The following is a 25,278-nucleotide window of genomic DNA, read 5'->3' as shown; positions in this document are numbered from 1 at the left end:
AAACGCCACGAAAGAAATTTGCGCATGAGTGCATGCCAATGTATTTCCCCATGATACTCTAAATACAATGTCGGGGTACAAATATCAAGGGTACCAGAAAGCCGGGGGGGGGGGATGGAGGGAGGGAATCTCCCTCCTCATTTCCCCTGCCCGGGTATCTGGCACTCAGAGTAGGGTACAAATTAAGCCAAATTTTAATTTTTATCAAAACTTAAAAATGATTTATTTATTTAAGGATTCTTGCGCATAAAAAGCTGGTGCTTCGCAATAAAAATGGTAAAAAGTCACTTATTTAGGGACGTACCTATCGCCAACTTTGTAACAATTAACAGGAGATAAACATTCAAAAAGTGGTTTAATGTCAGCCTAACCACAAAAGCGCTAGAGATACAACTTTTTAAGGTTTCATTCAATCAATTTTCGCTTCATTCCATGCATGATTTTGTTGTAGTTGTTACGGATCGCCATATCTTACGTCAATAGTCCCCTTCACAGTTCCCTGTGCCATCTTGAAAGGTAGCCGTGCCTTTGCATTGAAACGAGACGAACGGTGAGCTAGCTTGCAATGATAGAGACATGTGAATAATTGTCCAAGGTGTTAAAAAAGGTCTCTATCATTGCAAGCTCACCGTTCGTCTCGCTTCGATGTAAAGACACGGCTACCTTTTAAGATGGCGCAGGGAACTGTGAAAGCCGGGACTATTAGCTGTAAGTCTATCTTAAGTCCCCACCACCACCACCAAAAGGGCTAGTACTTTCATTCCCTTCTCGAGGATGTTCAGCATTTTGCGGCTCTTTCTCCGTTTCTTTGACCTCCTTATATTCAAAGAAGCAAATAGAAATAGCCACAAAGATGAAAAAGTTGAGCATCATTAGCCCAGACATGAGAAAGAGATAATACTCAAGGTGACCACTGTTGATGTTGTCAGTTGGATACCACGTGGTACTTGCTGAAGTCACTATTGCTGCCAGGGCGCTGGCCAAGTAGTACCCAAGCCCTATAGTGCCAAGGCATAATCCCATTATCAGTCCGTGAAGATATTCAGGAGATTGGGTAAAAGCCATTTCTAGTCCTATAACGTAAACAGACAGTTATGATCAAGTTATGATCGGGGATGTCTACCTATATAAGGTTAACATAAGAGGCGTTCTGATCATCAGCTTAGATCTCTATCCCTTAGTCAATGGACACAGAGAGGTTATATGAAAATCCTTTACGGCGACAAATCAAAATCACGCTTAGGTATTCTATCCATCAATAAAATGGAAGCAATATTTGAGATAAAACGCACGCGCTGATTGGCTGGTTACTGTGTGTTTATATCAGAGGACAGAGACACGCTCGCGCAAAATCGTTTAAACATATTTCATAAAAGGAATATAAAACGGCTGCTTATGTCTCTGTACGGTAATATAAACACTCTGGGCGACGCAGAGCACTTGAAAAGCAAGAGAAAAATGCTATGTTTGCTTTTCTCGTCCTCTATAGCTCCCTGCTTGATTATATCACAGTACAGAGACATGCGCGGGCTCTTAAAGATATATCAAATATTGATAATTTCAGTACTTCAGACCTGTAACCGACACTAAAGCTTCCCCAGCTCCTTGGAGTATGTACTGTGGAGCTTGGTAGAACACGTTCATTGAAGATGCATTGACAGTTTTATCAAATAGGACTTGTTGTATGTAACCATATTCATCAATAAACCTAGAAAAACAAGCGGAAAAGAAACGACGTAAAAATAATAAAAAATAAACACTGATTTCAATCATTATATTAACTATTATTCTTAATTTTTCGCGATACCAGGTATCTTGCGCATTAATTTCCTAACTCTAGTTTGCACTTGAAGAAATAGAAAATGCGCGCGCGTGCTGTGTGCTGTCATAAAGCACGCGGGGGTTGGCAGAACACGAGAGAAGTGTTAGGAGAAGCACGACGCGTAGCGGAGTGCTTCTCGACACTTCACGAGTGTTCTGCCAATCCCCAAGTGCTTTATAACACCGCACAGCACAGCAAGTAAGTTTCTTATTTCTTCTATAAAATGCAAAGGGCACGTGCGTGCTGTGTGCTCTCATAAAGCACGCGCTCCCAATCAATCAGAATGCGAGATTTATAACAGTTATTTTATAATTACTCTTTATACCTTCACGCAAACGCTTTGATTCTTCATGATAATTTGTCTTATCAACCATAGATTTAATACATATGTTCCGAGCTTTTTTTTGATTCTTATTAATATTGTTTGCGTGCTTCATATTAACTAACCGATACGTTTGACCAGCCACTGCTTGGCTTATTATAGCCTTTGCATATATTATTCTTTATTCTTGAATATACACTAGTACGTCACGTAAAAAAGATAACATAGTTTGTACCCACATATTATCTGTCTGTACCTTTGCTTCCATAATGTTTCACATAGCGTTTTTCCAGGTACACAAGCTATTTCCTTCTAATAGTTTGCGCGCACACTGTCTGCGCTTATACTATTTCCCATCTATACGTTTGCGCAGACGCACACTGTTTTCCCTATAAGTTTGCGCACAAATTAAAGTAAACTGTTTCCTCTATAGGTTTGCGCACCAACTATTTCCTATCTATACTTTTGCGCACGGCACACTGTTTGCGCACATAATTTTTCCTTTATGAGAAGCTATCTTCAAAAGCTTACTTTTTCCTTCCAATCTCTACAAATCCCGCCACAAATACCGAACCAGACGCGCAGAGCATACCAACACCGATCCTTTGCAGAGGAGTGACTCTGAAACCAAAGTAACGCAACAGAGGATAGATTCCGTGGTCAAGCAAGGGTAGAATGATGAGTAGTGAGCCAGTCTCGAATACATTCAAAGATGCAGCTGGTACCGTGAAGCTTCCGAGTTTTAGCCTCATATTCTTGGCTTGTATTACATATGTTGTCAGACCCTGTGCAAGAAAAACATCATCTATGAGTCAATTAAGATACTTAGTCATCATCATAATTTTGTTCTGCATACGTGTTGATTTTATTTCATTTCATTTTATTGACTTTGCCAGGAATTGATGGGTTGCAAGCCATTCCCAAGAGAGTTAAAAGACAAAAGCATGGTGGCCATTGTGGTGCCGTTAACAGTGAATGCTAATGCGAAATCGTTTGTTAAATGGTACCAATATGGCCGCGATGATGTAACGTGCAAACGAAGAAAAAACACAACAAAACAAATTAAAAGCAACAGAATAGACCCCTTGCAGCACGTGGAAATGCAGCAGAATTTGGAAGACACAGCAATAGGTTTCCAATTCTCAGGAGATTGAAGTTCTTTTGTTTTGTCATCCAATTTGAGCTCCTTTGACGTCACATGCAAGGGGTCTTTTTGAAAGGCAGGGTTACCGCTGCAACAGCGGAGCCAAACATTTGTTTCCGTCCTTAGGGAGGGGAATCTTGTCTCCAGCAGTCACACATAGTCCAATGTCTTCATCGTTATTCCTCTAGCCTGTTGGGTGTCTTTACCTAGCAGGGATTCAATCTTGTGGAGTGGGGTACGAGAGGGATTTTGAAGGGAATGAGATACTACATTAGAGAGATTGAGAGATTACCATGCTGGTCGACAGTTAGCAAATGCAAAGAAAAAGGACCTACCTGACCGAAGACTGTCCAATAAAGTACAAATGTCAAAAATATAGGCATTAACCGCAATACGGAACGAGTGTCCTCCACTGATTCACGTGACCATCTTTCTTTGTGTACCAGCCTCACTCGATCAAGCCAGTTAATACTTCGTTCGTCTTCGCTCTTACTCTTAAAAACCCCTACCAGTCCATGCCATGCGATTTTAATGGTATCTAAAGCACGGCTATTCGAGCTAGGTGACGAGTCAACATACCCTATGCGATTACCTATTAGGAAGAAGAAAATGCCCAGGAGTATCGCTAGCGAAGGTATGAGATATCCATAGAAAAACGAAATCTCCTGCTGCACGTAAACCACCAGGGTGAAGGCAATAAACCCGCCAAGCTGGACAAACCAGTAAAACCAGTCAAAGAACCGTTCAACGACTTGGGAACCTTGGTCTTGGAGTTGCTCGGCTCCTAGTGGAGACACGTTGGATTTAATGCCTCCAGTACCTAGTAGAAATAAAACTTAGGGATGAGGGCAAAACAATATATTGTCATCTCACGGGACCCCATTTAGGGGGGAGGGGTGGTGTTACCCGGTACACACCACCTCTGGAAGTGAAATCTTAGATTTTGTCCTCAAATACCTCCATAACTAAAAGCCAAATCACAGAAATGAATGGACTGTCTGTCTGCATGTATGCTAAAAAACATATTTGTGTATAGAAATTGCCACTACAGACCCCCAGTATCGAGCATTAATGTACAGGTTTCTGAGGGGGGAGGGGGTATGTACCGGTACCTACCACCTTAATTTATAAAATCGGGACCCCATTTAGGACCATTTTTTTTACCTCGCCCCTTATACTGATTAATAAGCAAATAAAAAGAATTTCCAAGAATAATTGAGGGTTATTTTCTTTCTAATCGTACAAAGTTTATTGGCTCAAATAAACTTCGAATTTAGTGCAAATGTTTCTAATATATAATTTTTGGGGGAGGGGGGGAGGGGGAGGGGGGAGGGGGGGAGGGGGGAGGGGGAGGGGGCGACATACCTGCGGCTATCAGTATCATAGCTATGGCCAGGAATCCTTCTTTTGCCGTGATATTCATGCCATAAGTCGGGCCATAGTTATAGCTTACAGCACACAAGAGACTCACACCAACAAAGTACAACATGGAACTTCCAAATATGGCATTAAAGCGACCCATGAACCTGTCAGCCAGCCAGCCACCAATCACAGGAGTGAAAAAAGTTGTCCCTTGTGGCGGGAAAAGGAACGGATTTTATGAGTGAAAAGTTTGAACTGTTATTCCCTATCTGGGGTGCAAGCAAGCAAGCAAGCAAGCAAGCAAGCAAGCAAGCAAGCAAGCAAGCAAGCAAGCAAGCAAGTGAACAAACGAATGAACGAACAAACGAAAAACAACAACAGACGCTTGATATTTACCTTGAAAAGCCAGGGTAACGGTGCTAGGATACGGTGCCTGTAGCTTCAGAACATCTTGACAATACAAGACAAGGTTAGCTGACACTCCATAAAAAGTCAGTCTCTCACATAGCTCAGTTACCAGGATGCACAATACAGTGATCAGACGAACTCGAGTACCTCTTGTAGAGGTCACGCCAGCACCACCTTCTGCTTGGCCTATGAGTGGATCTCTCTCATTGATTGACAGCTCAGAGCTGTTGGAACTCGTAATAGTGGCAGCCATGGCTTTATTTCATCACTGTTCAATTAAAATAATTGATTAGGCTTTAAGTCTTCATCAAAACTTGGATGCACCTTTATTCTGATAAGGTTGTCCACATTAGTATTCTTTATCTAAAGAATACTATGTACTTATTGACTGAGTGGGAGGGCCGTACGGGAAAATATTTGGCTCGAGGTGATGCCGTACGGACCGAGCGCAGCGAGGTCCGTACAAATGACCGAGAGCCAAATATTTTCCCGTACGGCCCGACCTAACTCAGTCAATAAGCATTTTATCATATGACCCTCACGAAAATAAGAATAATTAAAAAAAAAGAAAGCGCGCGGATTCGAGCAGGGCCGGACGGGTTTTTCCGGCCCGCTTACGTCAACCCGTCCGGCCCCCATCACGTGACTTTTTCCAATGGTTTTATTAGAGCGCGCGAGCAGGGCCGTACGGGTCATATGATAATAATAAGGATGAGTCCTTATATAAAGTTTCATCCTCATTAGTATTCTTTATATAAAGAATATTAATAAGGAAGAGACTTTATCGGGTATAAAGGTCCATGCACGTGACGTGTATGGTGGCTCCAATTGGACCAAAGTCTTATGAATTATTCATGAGTTTTTGAAGTAATATATACAATATGAGTGGCCGTGTAGTATCAGATATACAACCACGAGCCGAAGGTGACACGAATATTGTATATTACTTATGAAACGTCTAGGTTTATACATTCATGTTCTACTGTAGTTTTAAAGATAAAATTGAATTTGGCTAAGAAAATTGGAGTTAAAGTTTATGCAAATCAGGACGATTTTGTGTCAGATATACAACTCCTCCACGGACAATGATTTCTATTGTGTGTTCCTCATTAATTATTCATGAGTTTTATAAAGGTTAATACTGCTCAAGTTTATGTGAGCAGCAAGTGTGGCTAGAGAATTTTAGAGCTCAGTTTATTTACCCTTTAGCCTTGAACCTGATTGGTTGGTTAGATATAATAAGGGTAAGTTGATCGGCCAATTAAGTAGCGGTGTTTCTGATTCTGTACTAACGCGCTTGCACAACGTTCATGGCGCAACTGGTGCGTGCCATTTGTAGTTATGGTTGATCAGAAAGGGTAGAATCAATGGCTTCAAAACTTATACAGTTCTAAACGAATAAGTAGTATTTGCCGGTTGTTTGTGGATTAATAGAAAGAATCCGATAACTGAGCTTGAGACATAGATGTCCGAAAGGACTTGCTTACGCGGGCATGTGAGATTTTAAAAATCAAAGTGTTATAATATTGTCACTGCCCTGCCGATATGCTCAATGAGTTTAAAAACTACAAAAATTCGATAGAATTATAAACTGAGCTCTGAAGTCCTTTGGCCACACTTGCTGCTCACATAAATTTGAGCATTATTAACCTATAAAAGCAACTGACGAAGATAGATATATAATATTTATCGAAACCGGTATTGCTACTCAAAACAGAACCTTAAAAGGATATTTCCTGCCTGATCCTCCTTTCGTCTCTTACAAGAGGAATAAATCGCTTAAAGACTCGCTAGTCAGAGCGAAAATCCCGAAAAGAGACTAGATATAATTCTAACGAATTTTTGTAGTTTTTAAACTCATTGAGCATAGCGGCAGGGCAGTGACAATATTATAACACTATAAGTAAAATAGATTAAACTTAGCTTTTTAACATGAGACATTTCTTTGCCTCAGCATTCAATCACACCACTAGAAAGTGTCGAGAAGACTCACGAGATGTAGTGTTGCTTGCGATGTTTTCGTGAAGGGAAAGACCTTACATCATTACACCCTGCAAGAATACAGAGGTCATTGTTGTTCCTCTCCGAGGTACACGTACACTGGTTGGAGAAAAAGCGGGTTTTTCTTGGCATGAGACGATTGTTCTACTGATGAAGGAAGAAGTATGTAATTTCTTTCCTGGCATAAGAGAAACTTCCGTGTTTCAATATCACTTCAGCATAAACAATCCGCTTCTCATGGGGTTGTCACGGGTTTGAATTAAACAAGAACGGCAAAACAAGGTTCTATTTTCTTGTGGTTTTAATACTACTTACCAGCAGTAGAAGTAATTCTAGTCGAAGCGCGAAGAACAATATTCAGATCCACGACCATCACGCGTGACGGGTTTCTCTGCTCTCGCTCTGTAATGGTTTCTTGAGTGGCTCGTTTATAAAGTGCGTGACATGTGTCTTGCCTGTGCCTCGTTCACTTCAATAGCCCGCTTCCGAGATATGCTTCGCTTGTCACGCACAAAGGTTTCAGTACGAGGCTACGTGCTAATTGCTCAGTCATTCGTGACAGGCGGTAAGAATAAGTTTAATTTAGCACGTAGCCTCATACTGAAAACTTTGTGCGTGACAAGCGAAGCATATCTCGGAGGTGGGCTAATTACTACTGTGCAGCTAAGTCAGGGTTTAGTGAGGATACTATAGAGTGCAAACAATTAGAGTGCACGCACTAAAACCGTGAACATTAAATAGTACTAATTAGTACTATTTCATGCAGAATCCTTTGTTTTCCATTGTTTGATAAATTAATTATCACTATTTAGTGCTAAAAATTAGTATTTGTTTCACGGATTTAGTGTGAGCACTCTAATCTATGAAACACTAATTACTAAATAGTACAAAATAGTGCTAATTAAACAATAGAAAACGATATGGAATTTGCATTAAATTGTGCTATTTAGTATTACTAAAGTTTCACGGTTATATTTTTTGCACTCTATTGCAACAACATATGTATACAATCAATGAATAATTTGCTGGGACCTTGTATCGAACAATTTAGGGTTTACTGATGGATCAAATGTTTCGATCAAACAGTGGGATTATTAAAATTACCGATTTTGAAGTGATGGATCCATTTAGAATAAATCACGAACTTTATGGGATCGGCAATCAAAAGTTTGGATAACAATGAGCCGGGATCATTAGAAAAACTAAAACTCAAATTCAAAGGATTTAAAAAATAAATATAATAAAAAAATGAATATGATATTGATGGACGCAATGTTTTATCACATTGTTTATTACCAATAAACAATGTAAATATGTGCCTTGTGCCCTCCTTACAAGGAGGTAGGAGTAGTCTCCACCAGGGATATCCTAGTTATAGAGCTACCCTTCTCTTTTACATGTTTCCTCTCATTACAAGCGCACCCGGGTTACCCTAGTGATAGAGCTACCTTTCTCTTTGGCATGTTTCCTCTTATTACAAGCGCACCCGGGTTACCTTAGCGGTCATGGCAGAGTTACCCTGTCTGTTTGATTGAGTAACCCTTCTGCCCGGTTTAAGTTTTTCCCTCGTAAAGTCTTGGCTAGGGATAACCCGTCTTCGAATTCTGGGTCAACTTTTTATAGATTATCAAACCTCTTGTATCAATTAAGAATAACTTCACCATATATTATCACAAACTACTGCTGAATCGCAATATTAAGAAGTAAAATACATTCAAAAGTCACAATTTCACATTGTTAAGCAATTCCCTACCGTGAACAACTTGGCATATGAAAAATGCAAGCAATATAATGAAAATCAAACCAAACGAAAATATGTAAATGCCAAGCGAAAAGCATAAACGCAACGTAGAGATGTTTCGTTTTTAGTTAACGTTTTCACTTTATTTATCGTAATGTTCTTGGTAAAGGCCAAGTCACTTGGACCCACAGTTCAAAAAGTCTTGAATCAAATTTTATTATATAATATTATGCATTATACATGTATATCATAGAGGAGGGAGTGAGAGCTAGTCTCCACTAAAGAATCCCTGTCAAAGTGAATGTTGTCACATTAAATAATATTTTTAGAAAGAACCTTTGACAAAATCAAATTAACAACAACAGCAACAGCGCGAACAACGATCATGACAATAATACATGAATGATCCTCATTGTACCCTGCGAGCAGAGGTTTTTTTCTGACCCTCCTTGGAGCTCGCAGAGGTTATCCTCAGTGATGATATTGGTGCTAGATTCGACTAATCTAATCTGATTGTAAAGCTTGATTTTTCATGCTGCTGCTCATTTGATGTTCTTCGATCGTGAAACAGACAAACAGACTAGGCCCGTTCGTCCTCCCTCTCTTGCTGTCCCATCCTCCTCTGAGCCCTGTACGTCATGCACGAACTAAACAACAAGTACAGCAACGTTACCATTATTATTATCAAAAGCACCGTATAATAACTTGTTACAATCCAGTAAGCAAGCTTAAAAGTCGTTTCATGACAGTAGAGATCGCTGGAGCTTTCGCTTGGAGTTATCGGTTTCGATGTTGTCTGGCCTCTGTTTCTAGCCATCTGTGTTACCCCTTCCTCGAGCTCAAAACTAGGGTTTGTCTGATAGATATATATACTACTCAACACCAATAAAATGAAAAGAATGTATAGCAAAGGATCCCAAGACATCTTATCTCCGTTTTCTGGTGATGGTTGATCTGGTGTACAGTGCTTGCAGATTAATCGTCCGAAACATTCGACTAACTGAAGCAATCCTCCAATGATTAGGAAAATAGGGATTCGTGGTTCGATAGGGCAGTCATCCAGATGAGTAATACCTAATAATGAAATAATAATTTCAATTCTTGGTCTTTATCGATCACATTTAAAAAAATGAGTTCTGCTCATACTAGACCCTGGAACTGAGCTTATCTAAGCAAGAGAAGGCTCGTTCGTCGATCGAATTCCATCTCAAAATAATCTTAAATATGATACAGGGCCGTGACCAGGGTTTTGCATGCAGGGTGAGTGTGTACATGATCAATTAAATTGAAATATGTCTAATAATGATAAATAATAATAATAATGGGATTAGCAATGGATTCCACAGAGTGGCTCTTCCTCCACTGGATTCCAATTGGAATTTAGAAGTTGATTTTTTTGCGGAGGGAGGAAAGCCGGAGAACCCGACAAACCCTCGAAGCACAGGAGAGAACCAACAAACAACTCAACTCACATACAACACGTGCACCGAGCTCGTCGGGACTCGAACCCGGGTCGCATTGGTCGCTCTCACCGCTACGCCACCCATGCTTCCCGTCATACCTAAACTAAAAGCCATCACCTTAAGAATTGCTAAGAAGTGAGCGGACTTTCAGCTTGCACGGGGTGGGTGGCTGGTGGTACACTCAATGCACCCACCCCCTGGTTTTGACCCTGTGAGGCTACTGATGGAAATACAAAAGATCACTTAGTCTTTTGTATTTTCATGCTGGCTTTATATCCAAGATCATTTTAAGAAGGGTCCATTTTCAGCTTGTTAGAATTTGCGGAGAGAGAAAAACTTGGAAAACAAGCATTGAGAGACTTTACAAACTCTACTCACATGAGATTCATGCCGAGACCCAGAATCAATCCGAGACCCCTGAGTCAAAAAGCGAGTGTATCTACAGCAACCTTGATTCATGAGGTCAGCAAAAATTGTTGTCTAGCGCTCACGCTAGTTTGGCGGTTAGCGCGCAGTTCATCCAAATTTTGAAATGAGAACCTTTGAACTCATGATAAATCAATGCTCCATTTTGATGGTCCAAATTTCTCTGATGTCTTACTTGATATTAAAGTACTTACCTTGAATCACCATGGCAACAGGAAGCACAATCGCAAAACCAACAAAAAACAATCCAATTGCTTGAAAAAAAAGATATTTGAAAATGAAGTCAATGTTTATGTATAAACGTTTTAAAAGAAATCTTTTCACATGACCTTGGAATTTTTTTGGTTACTCTCGTTTTATAGCTAGCATGTGAAAGTATTGCTTGAGGAATTGAGGATAAGAAGAAAGCGAGGGAAGGAATTAAGGAGAGAGACGTATCAGTTTAATGGGGTGATCGGGGAACTCGAAAAAATAGTGTATGTGTAAGCAATGGATTACTTTGACGATACGGCGGCCATCTTGGATCACGAGGGATTTTGAGGCGTACAGCCGGGGCAAATAAAGCTTTGTTGCAATAATGACGTCGATCGATACATAGTTAATAGAGGGGAATGGTTATCAAACCTTGTTCGCTTTTGATGTTGAACTGGTCTTGACAGTGCGCAATGTTTGATTTATGCTCATCCGAAATTGCAAAATAAGTAAACATAAACTTTGTCTATGGGATTGTTGTAAGGAATATTCAAATATCTCTTATAAATCTTTAAGTATTTTGAACTAGCAGCCATAAAGAAAGATTTTGGTCTGTTCACTCAGCCATTGCCAACAATGGTAAAACAATGGTAAAACAAGGGATTGTGCACTGTCACGCTTGAAAAAAGTGAACAAAGACATATATGACAAAAGGGTTTCCTAACCATTCCCCTCTATTAACTATGATCGATATGAACAGCCGACCACAAGATTATGCAACAAAAGATAAACTAAGACGGTACGTACATCGGCCACTCTTACGCATAAAAGAAAGACAAACACACGAAACTCTATTTATTTTCCGTCATCTTTGTTTTGCTTTGGTTACCTGGCAAGATGGCCGCCGTATCGTCCAAGTAGTCCATATTGTTTCCTATAATACACTGTCTCAATTTGTCTCAATGATGAAACGCACGCTGTAATTGGCTGAGGTGAGAAGATATCTAGGAATAGGAGAGCTTAAATAATATACATACCACAGAACTTTGCCATCCTTTTGTGTGTGCATTCCTGAGAATAGTCGCTTGTTGTGGAATGGATAGACATTTGTCGTACTGTATGTCTCATTCTGTTGCTGAACAGCTCCCTGTAACTAGGAGGAGGATCTAAAAAAACATGTTATGTATATTCAGTATGCTAATATATATTTAGGCACTACCTAAAAGCGGAGCTCCCGATACGGAAGCCACAGGGAGCCAAGTTCTAATGAAACTGAAGGGTAAAAATAAGATCGGAAAAAAAATCTTCCATTATTTTTTATTCGAGATGAAGATAATTTCTCCCATAATAAAAACCATGCATTGAAATCGAATATTTATTTAAAGCCCTCTGATTAGGCAAATCGCGTGCCTAATATAGCTGCTTTTCATTAAACGCTGTCTTGCTGTGGACGTTTGAATCTGAATAATTTTGTGATCCATACTGTTTGACGAGATCGTAAAAGGAGGACCATTCATTATTCGGCATCTTGTTCTGCATCTTCGCCGCGTATTATCTTACCGTTGGGAATAAGTAAGTGAATACGGCCTAACACTGCTGAAGCCTGAAAACATTCCGGGTCAGGCTGAGAATGGGATATGAACCCATGACCATTGCGATATACGGGAGAAACGCTTCAGCAATGTTAGCCGGCCTTATTCACTTACTTTATTCTCTCTCTATTTCTGCTTCTGATACAACACAGCGGCGGATCCAGGAGTGGTAATATAGGTGACTAGTCATCCCCCCCCCCCCCCCCCCCCCTTTTGCTCAAATTTCTCAATATTTCGTTAGTAACAGTCACCCCTCTTTTCCTTAAATTCCTGTTAAAACCTTTGTAATAGTCGCCCCCCCCCCCCCCCCCCCCCTCTCTAAAATTCCTGGATCCGCCCCTGCCACATTATCCATTCTCACGAATCATCGACATTATCCATTCTCATATATTATAATCTTACCATTGTTTATAATAGAAGCAGATTCATTCGCCTGAAACCCATAATTCATGTGAGATGGTCCACCCCCGGGAATAATATCGAGGGACGAATCGAGCGACGAGTAGTGAGGGGGAGGTGTTTCAATAGTTTGCTTAAAGACACGTCCATCTGTTTGATTCTCCCTACGAACATTAGATAACGCTGGTATTTTAGGCACGCCATGCGTATCTCTCGATGTTGTCGAAGACATCTTTGTATATTGCGAAGATTTCCACTGGACGCTGAATGAACGTTTGAACATGCGCAGACCGCGTGGACTACTTCTTGCATTAGTACTTGTTGCTGTTCGATTTCCCATGTGGGATGAATTTGGTACTGATTTTGATCTCTGAATGCGACTTAAGTTCCAGTTTTTGCCCCGACGTACGAATATTGGCAATTCTTTCGGGGTGTCACGATCGGTAGTGTTGGTACTGCTGCATGATGGGATGTCTTCTACCTCGGGCACTTCTTGAGCACCTTCGTTTTCTAAAGCCATTCTCAACTTTAATAGATATCTTGTATAATGCACTACTAGTAACGGTCTTGTGAGACTTTGGTTAGGCAAAACCAGCAAGTCGGATATGGATTTGAAAATGGCTCGCTAAAAAAAAGAAAAAACGTGAAACAGTAATAAGTGAAACGAAGTACAAACAAAGCAAGAACGATCGAATAAAGAAAGAAAGAAAGAAATAAGAGGGAAAAAAGAACAAACGCAATAAAGCTCTGGAACGAACCAAATAAACGAACGTAACGAACGAGCAAACGAACGCCCAACGAACGAAAAAAAAAAAAGGAAAAAGAAAAAAAGAAAAAAGAAAAAAAAGAAGAAGAAGAAAAAAAAAAAAAAAAAAAAAAAAAAAAAAACAGAACAAAGAAGAAAACAAAGGAAAAAATATTGAATCGATTATCAGGAATCTAAAGCAAACATATATGTTTACATTCTGGAAGCTAGCATATAACATTAACAAGTCTCTTAACGAAAGACAGTCCTATAAACAGTTTACGTACGTGCATTATTCAATAGACGGCTATTAAGACGTAATTTGAGCGAAGCCGAACGGCTTATGGGTCCAAATTAAATTCGGCTTCAGCAGACAATTTTCGGGCTGTCTTTTTTTCTCAGATAACCGTATTTTGTGTAAGTCTATATATATCTATCTAATTATTGCAATAGGCAGAGAGTTGTGGCTAGATTAAGGGTTTAACAACTTCTTCAGTTTTGTGTCATGGACCCGGAACTGCATGTGAAATACGTCACAACTTAAAAGCACTATGTTGGCGCATCAAACGAGTCAGGGAGACAGTCGCTTGTCGCTAAAAGCTTTTAAACAGTAGTCAATGGCATTTGAGTTGAAAGCATTCTAACATTGCTGTCTGTTGCTCTGGAGTAGCACTACAACAACGGAAACAAGCTAACCTAGCTATCCATTTCATTTTATTATATCTAACTTTGAAATAAAATTGATTAAGAGTTGAGTGGGAATTCTTTGAAATCATTTCAAAGAATTCTCACTCAACTCTTAGGCTTTTCTTGTAGAAACTATACTTATATATCTTTTCTTGTGTAGAAACTTAGAGATTATTCATTTGTTTTTCGTGATATTCCAACTGTGGAAAAGTTGAATGGGAATTCTTTCTTTGTAGCAATATAAGTATGCTTAGTAGCAAGATTTTCGCTCTGCATGACATCTATGAAATACTGTAGTACAGTGAAATTCTCTATAGAGCGGACGTGTGAATGTTACGTCATTGCCCCCATCTTGGTTGACGATAGCGAAGGATTCCTTGTTAGATCAACCAAGATGGCGGCTGTTGCATTGTTATTCATGTTCATGGTTGCACACACTATTCTTCGATTGCACGTTACGTCATCGCGGCCATGTTGGTGCCATTTAACAAAAGATTTCTCATTAGCATCCATTGTTAACGACACCACAATGGCCGCCATGTTTTTGTCTTTTGACTCTCTTGGGATTGCTTGCAACCCATCAATTGCATGCAATTCGTGATGTTTTTAGGTTTGACCGACATTTTAAATGGAAACTCTATTTATAGACAGATATACTGAAGTCTTGTGTAGAAATACTTAATTATCAATTCATGCAATTCATAGTAAAGAAAACCTCTCTATTTCATTTGATGATATTTTGATATATTTTTCCAACTATCTCTCGAGCACAGTCAACTTATTGGGATTAATTGGACCGGCGACAGAGAATTTCATTGATAAAGCCTCATAATCTCACCGGAATGAGATGCCTTGTCAGTATTATCAGATTCGTTACATTTTTAGCGGTTAAATCATCTGCAAAATGGTCGTTAGCTTTCCGGTAAGAGTTGATTAAAAAGTACTTAATAACCTTTAATATGTCCGAGGGGAAAAAAGGGCTCTTTAGTATCTCTCAACAACTCGAGAGAACATTCGCGAAAGCTCATATATAGTAGACTTTTTTACATACTAACTTTCTTCTGATGGCTGGACCACATTTTAAAAGTCCTACGACGATTTACACCTATTTCAAAAAACGTTGTCGGTCGGAGATCTGAAACCTGAGACCGAAAGAAATTATTATGGGTTGTAAGCAGTAGTTTTCAAAAAGGTAATATTTAAATATGGCTACATTGAGCGATGACCTGCGCTAATGAGTTGTCTGACTAAAGTCGCGATTACATTTAGAAATTTTCTCTGCAACTTGTCTCGCAAGAGCGTTGCGACACAAGTTTCAAGAGTGTCTACACGGTGCGCAACAGAGACGTAAACGTTGCCAAAAGTAGAAGGAACGAATTCTACTTTTCGCAGCGATTGCTGAGACTTGTCTCACAACATTTTTTTCAAATTGCGCTGTAGATTACACGCTGCAATGCTCCATACAACTCAGTGTTGCAACGCCGTTGCGAGACAAGTTGCAGAGAAAATTGCTCCGCGTAATCGCGCCTTAAGTGTATTTTGATTTTTTAACGAGAATACTCCAAGTCCCCACGATTCCACTCGGTATAGACTTAGATTTCTGAGATCTCCGACCGACAACGTTTTTTTTAAATAGGTGTATACACTTATTATTTCAATAAACGTTGTCATCGCCAGGTGATAGGTCATTCCGACATGGAAATGGTTTCGTTGAATACAAAGAACATTGAATCAGTCTCAACACTAAGGTCCATGTTCTTGACGAGAATAAGAAGCAGAAACATTATTCATTACAACACCTTTGTATCAGCAATATTAGTGGTGTCGTTATAAAAATATCACTGACATAAACCGGTGAAAGCCAAAGAAAACAATAATAAGTGTGCAAACCATTTACCCTTTTCTTCATTCTATATCTCATTCTTACAGAATTTTCTCTCATTCTTAAGTTTTTCATCTAGTCGGGTTTCAAAAGTCAAATTAATTAAAGTCTCAAAATATCACTTGAAAAATTAGTTAATCGGAATAGCGTTTGCAGGTGACACCCCTATGCATTAATTATTTTCAATATTTTGTTGTCCTCTTTTTTTCCATTACACAGTACGGACAGTACGTATGTTCAGCCGATATAGGATGCATGCGATATACTTAGAAGCAAACAAGGTAGACCAACTTGTAATAAATTAATCAAACTTAAACTGCCCATTGAGACGAATCGATGTCTAAGATTTAAGAAAATATGGCGGGTTCAGTAATATTTTTTCAGGGTATTGAAACACTTAGTTATCTAGAAAGTTTCGTGAATTAGATGATCATTGCAAGTTTGTTTGTTCGTATGTTTTCTTGCGTGGTGCTAACCTTGAACATTGAGATTTCGTCAAGTTGTGGCCCCTCGGTCCTTTTTGACAGTAAAATAATAGTTTTGCCATACTTACTAGCTTAAATTAAGAGAAATCTTTACTTGTTTATAACCAAGACGGCAGCAGAAAACCTGGATGACTCCGGGGATTTCCCACGACGATCGAATCTTAGCTTGAAAATTTCACATTTATGTAGAAAGGAAGCTACAAGAGTATATTTAACACCATCTGTTTTCGTTCGTCGTCATACACCTAGTACAAACGCCGTCAAATGGTTTGCTTATTGCTTCAAAATTATATAAATGAAGTGTTTGATTGACGGCAGCAACGACAACACTACAAACATCGATTCGATTTCGCTTTACATTGGCTTCAACACTCCGAAGGGGAAATGAATATATAAACGAAGACAAGGGCACAAGGTGGAATATATGATACTCCGACCTACTAAATGCTCATGATCAGTTTTACCCAAGAATTTTGAGTTAGGATTTTTATTGCGGAGGAAGATATTTTCCACATTTAACGATGCATTAAAAATGAAAATGAAATGACTACATCACACCTCGGTGTCTATATTTTAACTAAACAATAGACAGGGATAGAATAGGAAGAAATATAGGAAGGAAAAAAAATGAAAAATGAATGGGACTAAATTGATAGCTCGAATGTGAAAATTAATATGAGAATAAATATTCCATGTTAAACCAGACTTGAGAAGAGAATATACTTTGACTTTTCTGGGTCATAAAGTCGACAATCAAATACCATATATTGATAAAGTAAAACTTAATCAAAGGCTCCGTTAAATATTTGGAAGCGATAACAAGGCATGATACCCGAAGGCACAAATAAAAGGGTAGAAATATGAAGAAAGGATTCGAATATAACACGGTGTTAATCTTCCAGCTAAAAGTCTACTTTATTTATATGTAAAAACTAATTGTATTTTTCAATGCTTTTTTTTCTTTTTGATTTATCAGTATTGGTCCAAAACAGGAAAATTCGAATCAACATATAATACGTAATTTTTGATAATCTTTGCTGTATGGATCTGTGTAAAATCTTGATTTTAGTAGCAAGGCGAATCAACATATCTCCTTTTCCTACTCTTAGCATCGAGAAATAACTTTGAATGCGCTCTGATAAAAAGGTACTTTCTTCTGTTAAGTTATATACCGTTGTCGTAAAAGGAAAAGAAAAAAAAATCATCGCGAGGATTAATTTGCACATCCTTTTCAGGTCAAGTTCACTGTACCACCTTTGTCAGCTTGCTTTTTTCGTTTGTTGACTTCTTTCTTTCCTTTCATTTTTCATTTCAGGTTGGATTTTGCTGGTACAGTTTACTTAGTACTTTTCCGTCATCTATAACAGGCACTGCCTCCCTGCTTACCTCGTTTTGGAAGCGAATTTACTTTCAGTCGCTGTTGATGTTTGTCAGCCAAGCATCGGATTAGATTCTGAAGTTTATTATCACTGTACCGACTGTGGATCGAGATATTGATTCTTCTAGAGCCAAACACACGTTTATTGATCCTACAACACCTGTTCAGCAAAGCGCGTATTACGTAAGATTAAATTGCTAGTAGATTGAAATCAATTTACATAACACTTTCAAAGCTCCGGTTCGAGGTTGTTGTTTTGAGTTTTTGCTTTCTGACTTTTAAACTAAGTGTGGATTTTAATGAATTGTCATTTTAAATTTGGAAACTGCTAGTAAAACAAGGCTTTTTAAACTGACGGCTACATTACGAGGACTGCTCCATCAAACAGCTCGGCGCGGATGTTGACGATTTTCAAACTTTTAAAGGAAGGCATGTCTTAAATTGGGGGGGAGGGGAGGGGGGGAGGGATGGAGATTTATCAAAAATTTCAATAAAATCATTGAAACGTTCTGACCCGTACTTGGAGCTCACTGTACACCAATTCAACGGATTTCTTTCGGCAACCGACCCGATCTCACGCCGGAAGTCTTCGTATCGTAAATGCGGGTTGGATTTGGATATAGTCTTTCTTCGAAATTATGGTGACTGTATTTTTTAACGGCCTAAGATACAAAAGTATTTAACTTATAATTTATAACTTTATAATCTTTCTTCGAAATTATGGTGAGTGTATTTTTTAACGGCCTAAGATACAAAAGTATTTCTTCCGGCGTGACCTGGTGGGGGAAAAAAATCTTAAAACGGGCTAAATTCAAAAATAACCACGCAGAGCGAAAGAAGTGCTATTTCTCAATGATCGGGTAAAATTTCGAGGCTTTATTTCACGTTTCAATGATTTTATTGAAATTTTTGATGAATCTCCTTACATTTCCTTATAACAGGACACCACAGAAACCAAGCTTGGGCTACCTGTGCACCAATTTGCACAAATTAGTAAAGCTCAGGGCCCAGTTCCGCCAGTTGTTCAAAGCCCGATTAGTGCTAATCCTGGGTTAGAGTTAATCCTATTTGCGCTAACCCAGCTTTGAACAACCGGGCCCAGTAGACCTCAAAAGACAGTAGATAACTTTTTCAATTCACGGTATATTGTATGCACTCTATTAAAATCGCTTTAACTTTAGCTGCCTCCAAAATGGACATGTTCGCTTCGTCTGACGTACAATTTATTGGCTATCAGACTTCCACTTCATTTTGATTTACCGATTGTTATCGGAAGGTTAGTAATCCTTTTGTTATATTAATCATTATCACTCAAAAATTAGCATACTTTGTCCAGCTGAACTGTAACCATAGGAACAGGTTGTTCTAATCTTACACTCCCTCCCCTCCCTAGGGCTTTTTTATTGTTGTTTCCTTATTGCTTTCAAAATGGCGAGTCGTCAGGCGTTCCCTGGGTGGACTCCCTTTGCTCGTCTTTTCTCCTTCAGATTGGTATGTTTGCTCAACAATTGAAATTATTCGCTATCTTGTATCATTTCTCAGATCAGTGGATTGAGTTTTGGGAAATTTTGCCAAGTAATTTGGCGCGATTTCTGGAAATTACCCGTGGCATTCGTCAACACAGAGCAATCGAAGGCTGACCAGTTTATTATGCAAATATGATGTCATATGAAAGTCGTGTAAAATACTCCCCGATAATGCTTTTAACGACTCAGTATTTTTTCACAGGCTTCCTGTATTTTATATCCGTTGTTTTTATTTCTTTTTAGGTGCATCGCAGTAGCGGACCGGTTAGAAAATTCATTCACACTGACGCGGTTCTCCTTCAGCAAGATGACGCTGGAAACGGTACAAAGCTTGGCTTTTTGTTAATAAACAATATTGGTTCCTAATTAGCTTCATTCAGATTCAATGGCTTTCATACAGAAGAAATATTGCCTTTCCTTGAAAAATAAGAAATTAAGATTCAGAAGGATTTTCTTTGAAGCTCAAAAATCAACTCCAAGCTTACGACTAGCTTATTAATTAAATACAAGTTCTCATTTGAAATAATAATTTAGCCGGTAAATTAAAAGTCTTCCGAGATAACAGCACAATTGTGCTGGTACTTATTCTAAATCCTATCCTTTTTATTTTCTGAAGGAGTAGAAAATATTTCAGTGGGAGACAGAAATGGCTTTCCTGTTTTGACTGTTCCATTGCCATCTCGAAGAGAGCTTTGTGAATTTACTCTTCGTCCACTCAGTGAAACTGTTAAAGATTTGATGGATGACATCAAAGATGAAGATGGCGGCATCGATCGAGTTGCTGTTTATAATGAAGATGGTGTTCGCATATCTGGAAGTACTAGGCTAGATGTTTTACTGCGTTCAAATTTTAAGCTAGTTGTCAATGAAACTGCATACTCTATACAAGTACCAGATGATGGTAAGTAGCTGTCAATATGCAAACTCTAGATAGATGACTAGATAGACTAGATAGATGAATATATACACTTTATTTTTCCCTTAGGGACCGATCATTTTTTAGCTGGGAGGGGGGCTGGTGGAAAACAGGGAACAAGGGCAGCCCCTACCTCATAACTTTTAAAAAAAAGCTTATTCCAACTATTTGATTTTTTTTGGATGGCACCCCCTTTCTAACTATTTGATTTTTTTGGATGCCCCCCCCCTTCATCAATGCCTTATTTTGCCTACCCCCCTCCCCTTTGGAGCCTAAAATTTTTGAATGCCCCCCCCCCCAATTCCACTAGCCACCCCTCCCAGCTAAAATATAATCGGTCCCTTACAGGCCTAGACTAGGGCCTGCATGGGGAATTTAGAATAGGGGTTGGAATGGTAGATCATAGCATGCATGCAGACCAAATTTAATAATAGTAGTAGCACGCAGGCTAGGCAGACCAAGGCAGTTGTGATTTCTTTATCATCTTTCTAGTGCTGCCAATATTACACCATGTAATATAGACTTGCTGTGCTTCAATCATGTGTTGTAAAAAACTTGTCCATGTGGTACGACATTGGTACTATTCTTGAGGTCACCCATACCACACCATGCCACTACCACCGTAAATGAACCATGTCGACAGTGAAATGTTTTGGGTGGTAGGTAGGGAGGTAGGATTTCTTTGGGACTTATGTACCCTTTGATTGGGTGTGCTGACGACCATACATGGTTTATGGGTGTGGTACTCATTTTCATAGTCAGAATATCCCATGCCACCTACACCATAGGTGAATCACGTCGACAGTAGTTTTAGGTGGGTAAATATTTTATGGAGCAGATATTTTGGGTGTGGCTATGGTAAAAATTATGGATGGGTCTGGTGCTCAATCCTGAGATCATGCACAGATATAATTCTCTGTGAAATCTCAGCCACTTTAAGAAGCAAACCTTTAGTTCTAGTCAGTCAATATATAGATGGATTATGGGATTGTGTGGGGTTCCCTGAAGGAACATGTACAATAAGCAGCTAGTTAGTCTAAATACCAAGTATATTTTTCTATACTCTTAGGCAAATTAACTGTTGAGGAATCCAGAGCACTGGCTAAAACCAAGACTATGATTCACCAACTATATAGTTCTTTGAACATTGAAGAACATCAGGTACAGACAAAGGTCTATTTATGTTCAACTGATTGTATACAACTTACTAACTAACACTGTCTATCTGCCTCCATTGAAAATTAAGCCAATCAGAATGCAAGAAAGCACCCCTATCCCTTCCCATAAGGCCTTGGGGTGTTTTGAATTTCTTGACTAATATGCCAGGGGTTTTTTCAATGATTTGAGATAAAATAGTAATTCAATATTTCAAGAAGGCCTCTGATAGAGTCTAGGAAATTCAAGTCACTCGTGGTATATTCCATGGTATACAACTCGAAAGCATTGCATAACTAAGTCTTCATATAAGGCTTTAAATTTCAGTGACTGTACAAAAAGAGTGTCTGCTTTTTTAAGGACCATTCAAGGACTTTTTTCTTGCTTTTATAACTAGATACATCTATTTTTTCCTTTATGTTTTAGCTTGAAAAAGAAAGAAAACTTCTGGCCAAACTAGATGACATAAAGCTTGAACTAGAACCAATGGAAAAGCTAAAGACAGACCTGAACAGGAAGTCTGCGCAGCGAGCTAACATGCTCGTGTGGGGAGGGTTGGGTTACATGGCTTTACAGTTTGGGTTTCTTGCACGATTGACGTGGTGGGAGTACTCATGGGACATCATGGAACCTGTCACTTATTTCGTTGGTTATGGGACTGCAATTGTCTGTTATGCTTATTTTGTTTTAACTAGACAGGTAAGCACTCTTGAGTGTCTCTGTAGGGACAGATGGACATGCTAAAGACTAACATAAAGACAGACTATAGTTAACTGTTAACTACAGACAGACAGACATTTAGACATACAGACCAACAGATAAACAGACAGACAGACAGAAAAAAGGAGCAAAACATGTCTCTAATTAGTTTGCTTGTATCTTCAGGAATTTTTATATCCAGACGCCAGAGACAGGCAACAGCTTCTTTCATTTCACAAGTTTTCCAAGAAAAACCAATTTGATGTAGAAAAGTACAACCATTTGAAGGACTGTATTTCCAAGATTGAAGAGGACCTGCAGGAGCTACGCAGCCCTTACAAGCTCCACCTACCACCAAGAGTCACTGAGAAAATCAAGGATCATTGATATAACAGTGAAAAATTATTTTATATTAATTATCCATTAATACGATTAATGTTAAAACCCAATTGGAGTTTCACATTAGGAGGTATGGGATCCTGAACAATCAATATATGTACCAAGGAACTAGTAAGTGATGTTTCCCAACATCTATAAGTTATCATTTCCATGGAGTTATACTCTTTTTAATAATTTAAAGCCACAGTCGCTTAAAAAGATACGAAGTTGAAGCTGACAAGAAATATGATCAGAGTATATACTACCTTTTACATGTTTTAAGTGCCATTGATAAGTATTGATGGACTTGCGATTTTATGCCAACCCCAGTTCCACCTGCCGACTTATAATTAATTTTATTATATGGCAAGGTAATTTCGCGCGCTATGATTGGTCAATTTGCGGTCCATAACTTACGGTACGGACCGAAAAATGAAATGGTTCACTGAGTGTACGTACTTATGATCTTTTAAAACATTCAAATCTTTATCAAAAATATATATTTCTAGATGAAAATCGTCGGAAAACCTTCAATAAATAATTAAAGATAACTGAAAGGCACTGGCATTTAATGTAAAACTTATCAAACAAGCCACAACTCTTTCATACAAGCGAAACTCTTTCGATCAAGGCTCTACACGGTAGTAGTTCAGCGATTTTGTACGACTAGAAAAAACTAGAAAAACTAACTATGCTAAAGCTAAAACTATGTCAAACGACGAACTAAAGGGTGGTGATTAGCGGCTAATTCAGTAAATGAAATAAAGATAGGTTTACAAGCAGAATTAACGTAAATTTGTTATTTCAGTGAGCTAACAACGTCCAGTTTGAACTTATCTGAATCGATCGGGTGAAGAAGCCAGTAGTTTATTTCGTAAACATTTTAAGCAGTTTTCTAGGCTCATCCGCTCTTGAAGTATGTCCATATTTCAGTAATATTTCACCCCCACTTGAATTTGAATGTATTTTTAGACAGGAGAGTTGGCAGTACCTTTTTTAATTGAGTCGAAAGTGTGCCTTCTTCATGACTTCAGCCATTGTACATATGGCGGCCTGCTTCAAACAGTCAAAACGTTGAAAATTGACGAAAACTATCCATGTTCAGCCAGCCGTAATTTTCCAAAGCTTCTCATTCATTTCTGGAGACAGTTTTTGAGTTTTTTTCTCAATAAAAGGCAGGAAAACAAGCGGAAGGCTGTAGTATTTTTCATCTTGGTTGTGAATATCTTGAAGTTTGAAGTACGACAGTTTTCTTCTCAATCTCATGTTGAGTTCTTGAGGTCTTCTTTTGATGCCTTTTTTGCTTTGCATTTATATGTTTTGCAAAATAAAGCCTCACTTTTGTTAACTAGTATTTCAGAAAACTTTAAACTTTAGCTAAATTCTTTCAAAGTAAACTAAAACTTCGCCTTTTGAGCGACTCAAACACTACATGACTTTTGGCACGTACAGGAAGCCCTTCCAATGCAGTTCTTGTTTGACATGCGCTGTCAACTTTACTTTTTGTTGCTTCGCCTCTTTTTGATCTCAATGCCTTGCCATATAATAAATATCTTATTAACCTCGTTTGCTCGGTCCGTACCGTAAGTTATGGATCCTCGTTTTTTCCACTTTTTTATGGCCCGCGCGCTACGCGCTTGGGCCATAAGGCAGTAGAAAAAACTCGGTCCATAACTTACGGTACGGACCTCGCACTCGGTTAATAAGAGCTATATATTAATAGTAACAGCAGGGAGTTATAGCATTCTAACTGCTCCAGCGGCCACCCAAATTTTTTTAAACTTTTATTCATTCTTAATTTATTATGATCAATGAATTCTATCATTATGTATTTTTTACTCTATAGTTAATGTTACTTAGTATATCATTGCCCATAGTATAGTAGTAATCAATTATGCGTTCGGTGTGTGTAATGAAATAGAGAGAACAAGAAAAAACTATCAAATGCCATTACCCATTATTATCATTACCCAGGTGATTATAGAAAACTGTGCACACTGATTGGTCGAGAACTTCAGGTTATTTCTCGATAATCACCTACACAGGTGAATATGGGATGGCATGCATTCCATTTGTTGATGGGCTGGTATTGTTTCAAAATATGAAATAAATTTTAATTTTAGAAATAAACTTTCAAATGATCACCACTAAGTATTATGATACTAAAACTATTCCCTTTTGGGCTCAGAATATGGTGAATATTTAACTCGCAACTTGAAGACTCACAGCTTGGTAACTACTGTATTCATCAATAATCACTTCCCCTTCAGTAAATAATTCAATATTTAATGTGTGTAAATAACCAAAAACTGAAGTTCCAAGCTGAATTTTGTATCTAAAAGCTATGCTTGTTTGCTATGAAGTGGTTACTATGATCCTCAGTAGTCTCAACTAGTATAGATTTTTGGTGACTAGCCTTATTTCAAATATTGAGTACATAATGTATAGTTCAGAAAATATCCATATGCCACCCATGGAGGGAAATGGGAATTCTGCAGGGGAGGGGGATCAGAGAAAGAACAAAATTGCAAAAATTTGTATGGATGAAAATTGGA

General features: G+C 38.6%; 3 protein-coding genes across 7 annotated transcripts; 1 reads left to right on the top strand and 2 right to left on the bottom strand.

Annotated features, from left to right (window-relative positions):
• Positions 1 to 338: 338 nt before the first annotated feature.
• LOC116296742 (solute carrier family 15 member 4) lies at positions 339 to 7,503 on the bottom strand. Of its 5 annotated transcripts, none has more exons than XM_089040178.1 (8): positions 7,375 to 7,503; positions 7,052 to 7,109; positions 5,047 to 5,326; positions 4,654 to 4,860; positions 3,624 to 4,108; positions 2,676 to 2,929; positions 1,575 to 1,708; positions 339 to 1,073 (listed from the first exon to the last, which is right to left on the bottom strand). In XM_089040178.1, exons 3-8 carry the CDS (start codon positions 5,309 to 5,311, stop codon positions 715 to 717), a joined length of 1,704 nt encoding a protein of 567 aa, XP_088896304.1. In that variant the 5' UTR covers positions 5,312 to 5,326; positions 7,052 to 7,109; positions 7,375 to 7,503; the 3' UTR covers positions 339 to 714. The 5 variants fall into 5 exon arrangements, with proteins under 5 accessions (XP_088896304.1, XP_088896302.1, XP_088896303.1 ...); XM_089040176.1 differs by having other exon boundaries at positions 7,052 to 7,206; positions 7,375 to 7,502; XM_089040177.1 differs by having other exon boundaries at positions 7,052 to 7,203; positions 7,375 to 7,499.
• A 1,462-nt stretch (positions 7,504 to 8,965) lies between these two features.
• On the bottom strand, positions 8,966 to 18,168 carry LOC116296741 (uncharacterized). The gene is made up of 5 exons (XM_031704805.2): positions 18,058 to 18,168; positions 12,876 to 13,497; positions 11,919 to 12,047; positions 10,884 to 10,943; positions 8,966 to 9,874 (listed from the first exon to the last, which is right to left on the bottom strand). The coding sequence occupies exons 2-5, from the start codon at positions 13,390 to 13,392 to the stop codon at positions 9,381 to 9,383; spliced, it is 1,200 nt and encodes a 399-aa protein (XP_031560665.2). The 5' UTR covers positions 13,393 to 13,497; positions 18,058 to 18,168; the 3' UTR covers positions 8,966 to 9,380.
• A 1,309-nt stretch (positions 18,169 to 19,477) lies between these two features.
• On the top strand, positions 19,478 to 24,870 carry LOC116296759 (calcium uniporter protein, mitochondrial). The gene is made up of 6 exons (XM_031704832.2): positions 19,478 to 19,540; positions 19,819 to 19,897; positions 20,192 to 20,476; positions 21,561 to 21,652; positions 22,073 to 22,345; positions 22,532 to 24,870. The coding sequence occupies exons 1-6, from the start codon at positions 19,478 to 19,480 to the stop codon at positions 22,730 to 22,732; spliced, it is 993 nt and encodes a 330-aa protein (XP_031560692.1). The 3' UTR covers positions 22,733 to 24,870.
• Positions 24,871 to 25,278: the final 408 nt, after the last annotated feature.

The sequence above is a fragment of the Actinia tenebrosa genome, unplaced genomic scaffold (assembly GCF_029948245.1).
Source record: "Actinia tenebrosa isolate PJP-AT-01 unplaced genomic scaffold, QUT_ActTen_1.0 PGA_scaffold7__59_contigs__length_16204524, whole genome shotgun sequence".
Classification (NCBI taxonomy): Eukaryota; Metazoa; Cnidaria; class Anthozoa; order Actiniaria; family Actiniidae; genus Actinia; species Actinia tenebrosa.
The sequence above is the reverse complement of the archived record's forward strand: the minus strand, read 5'-3'. Positions and strand labels throughout refer to the sequence as shown.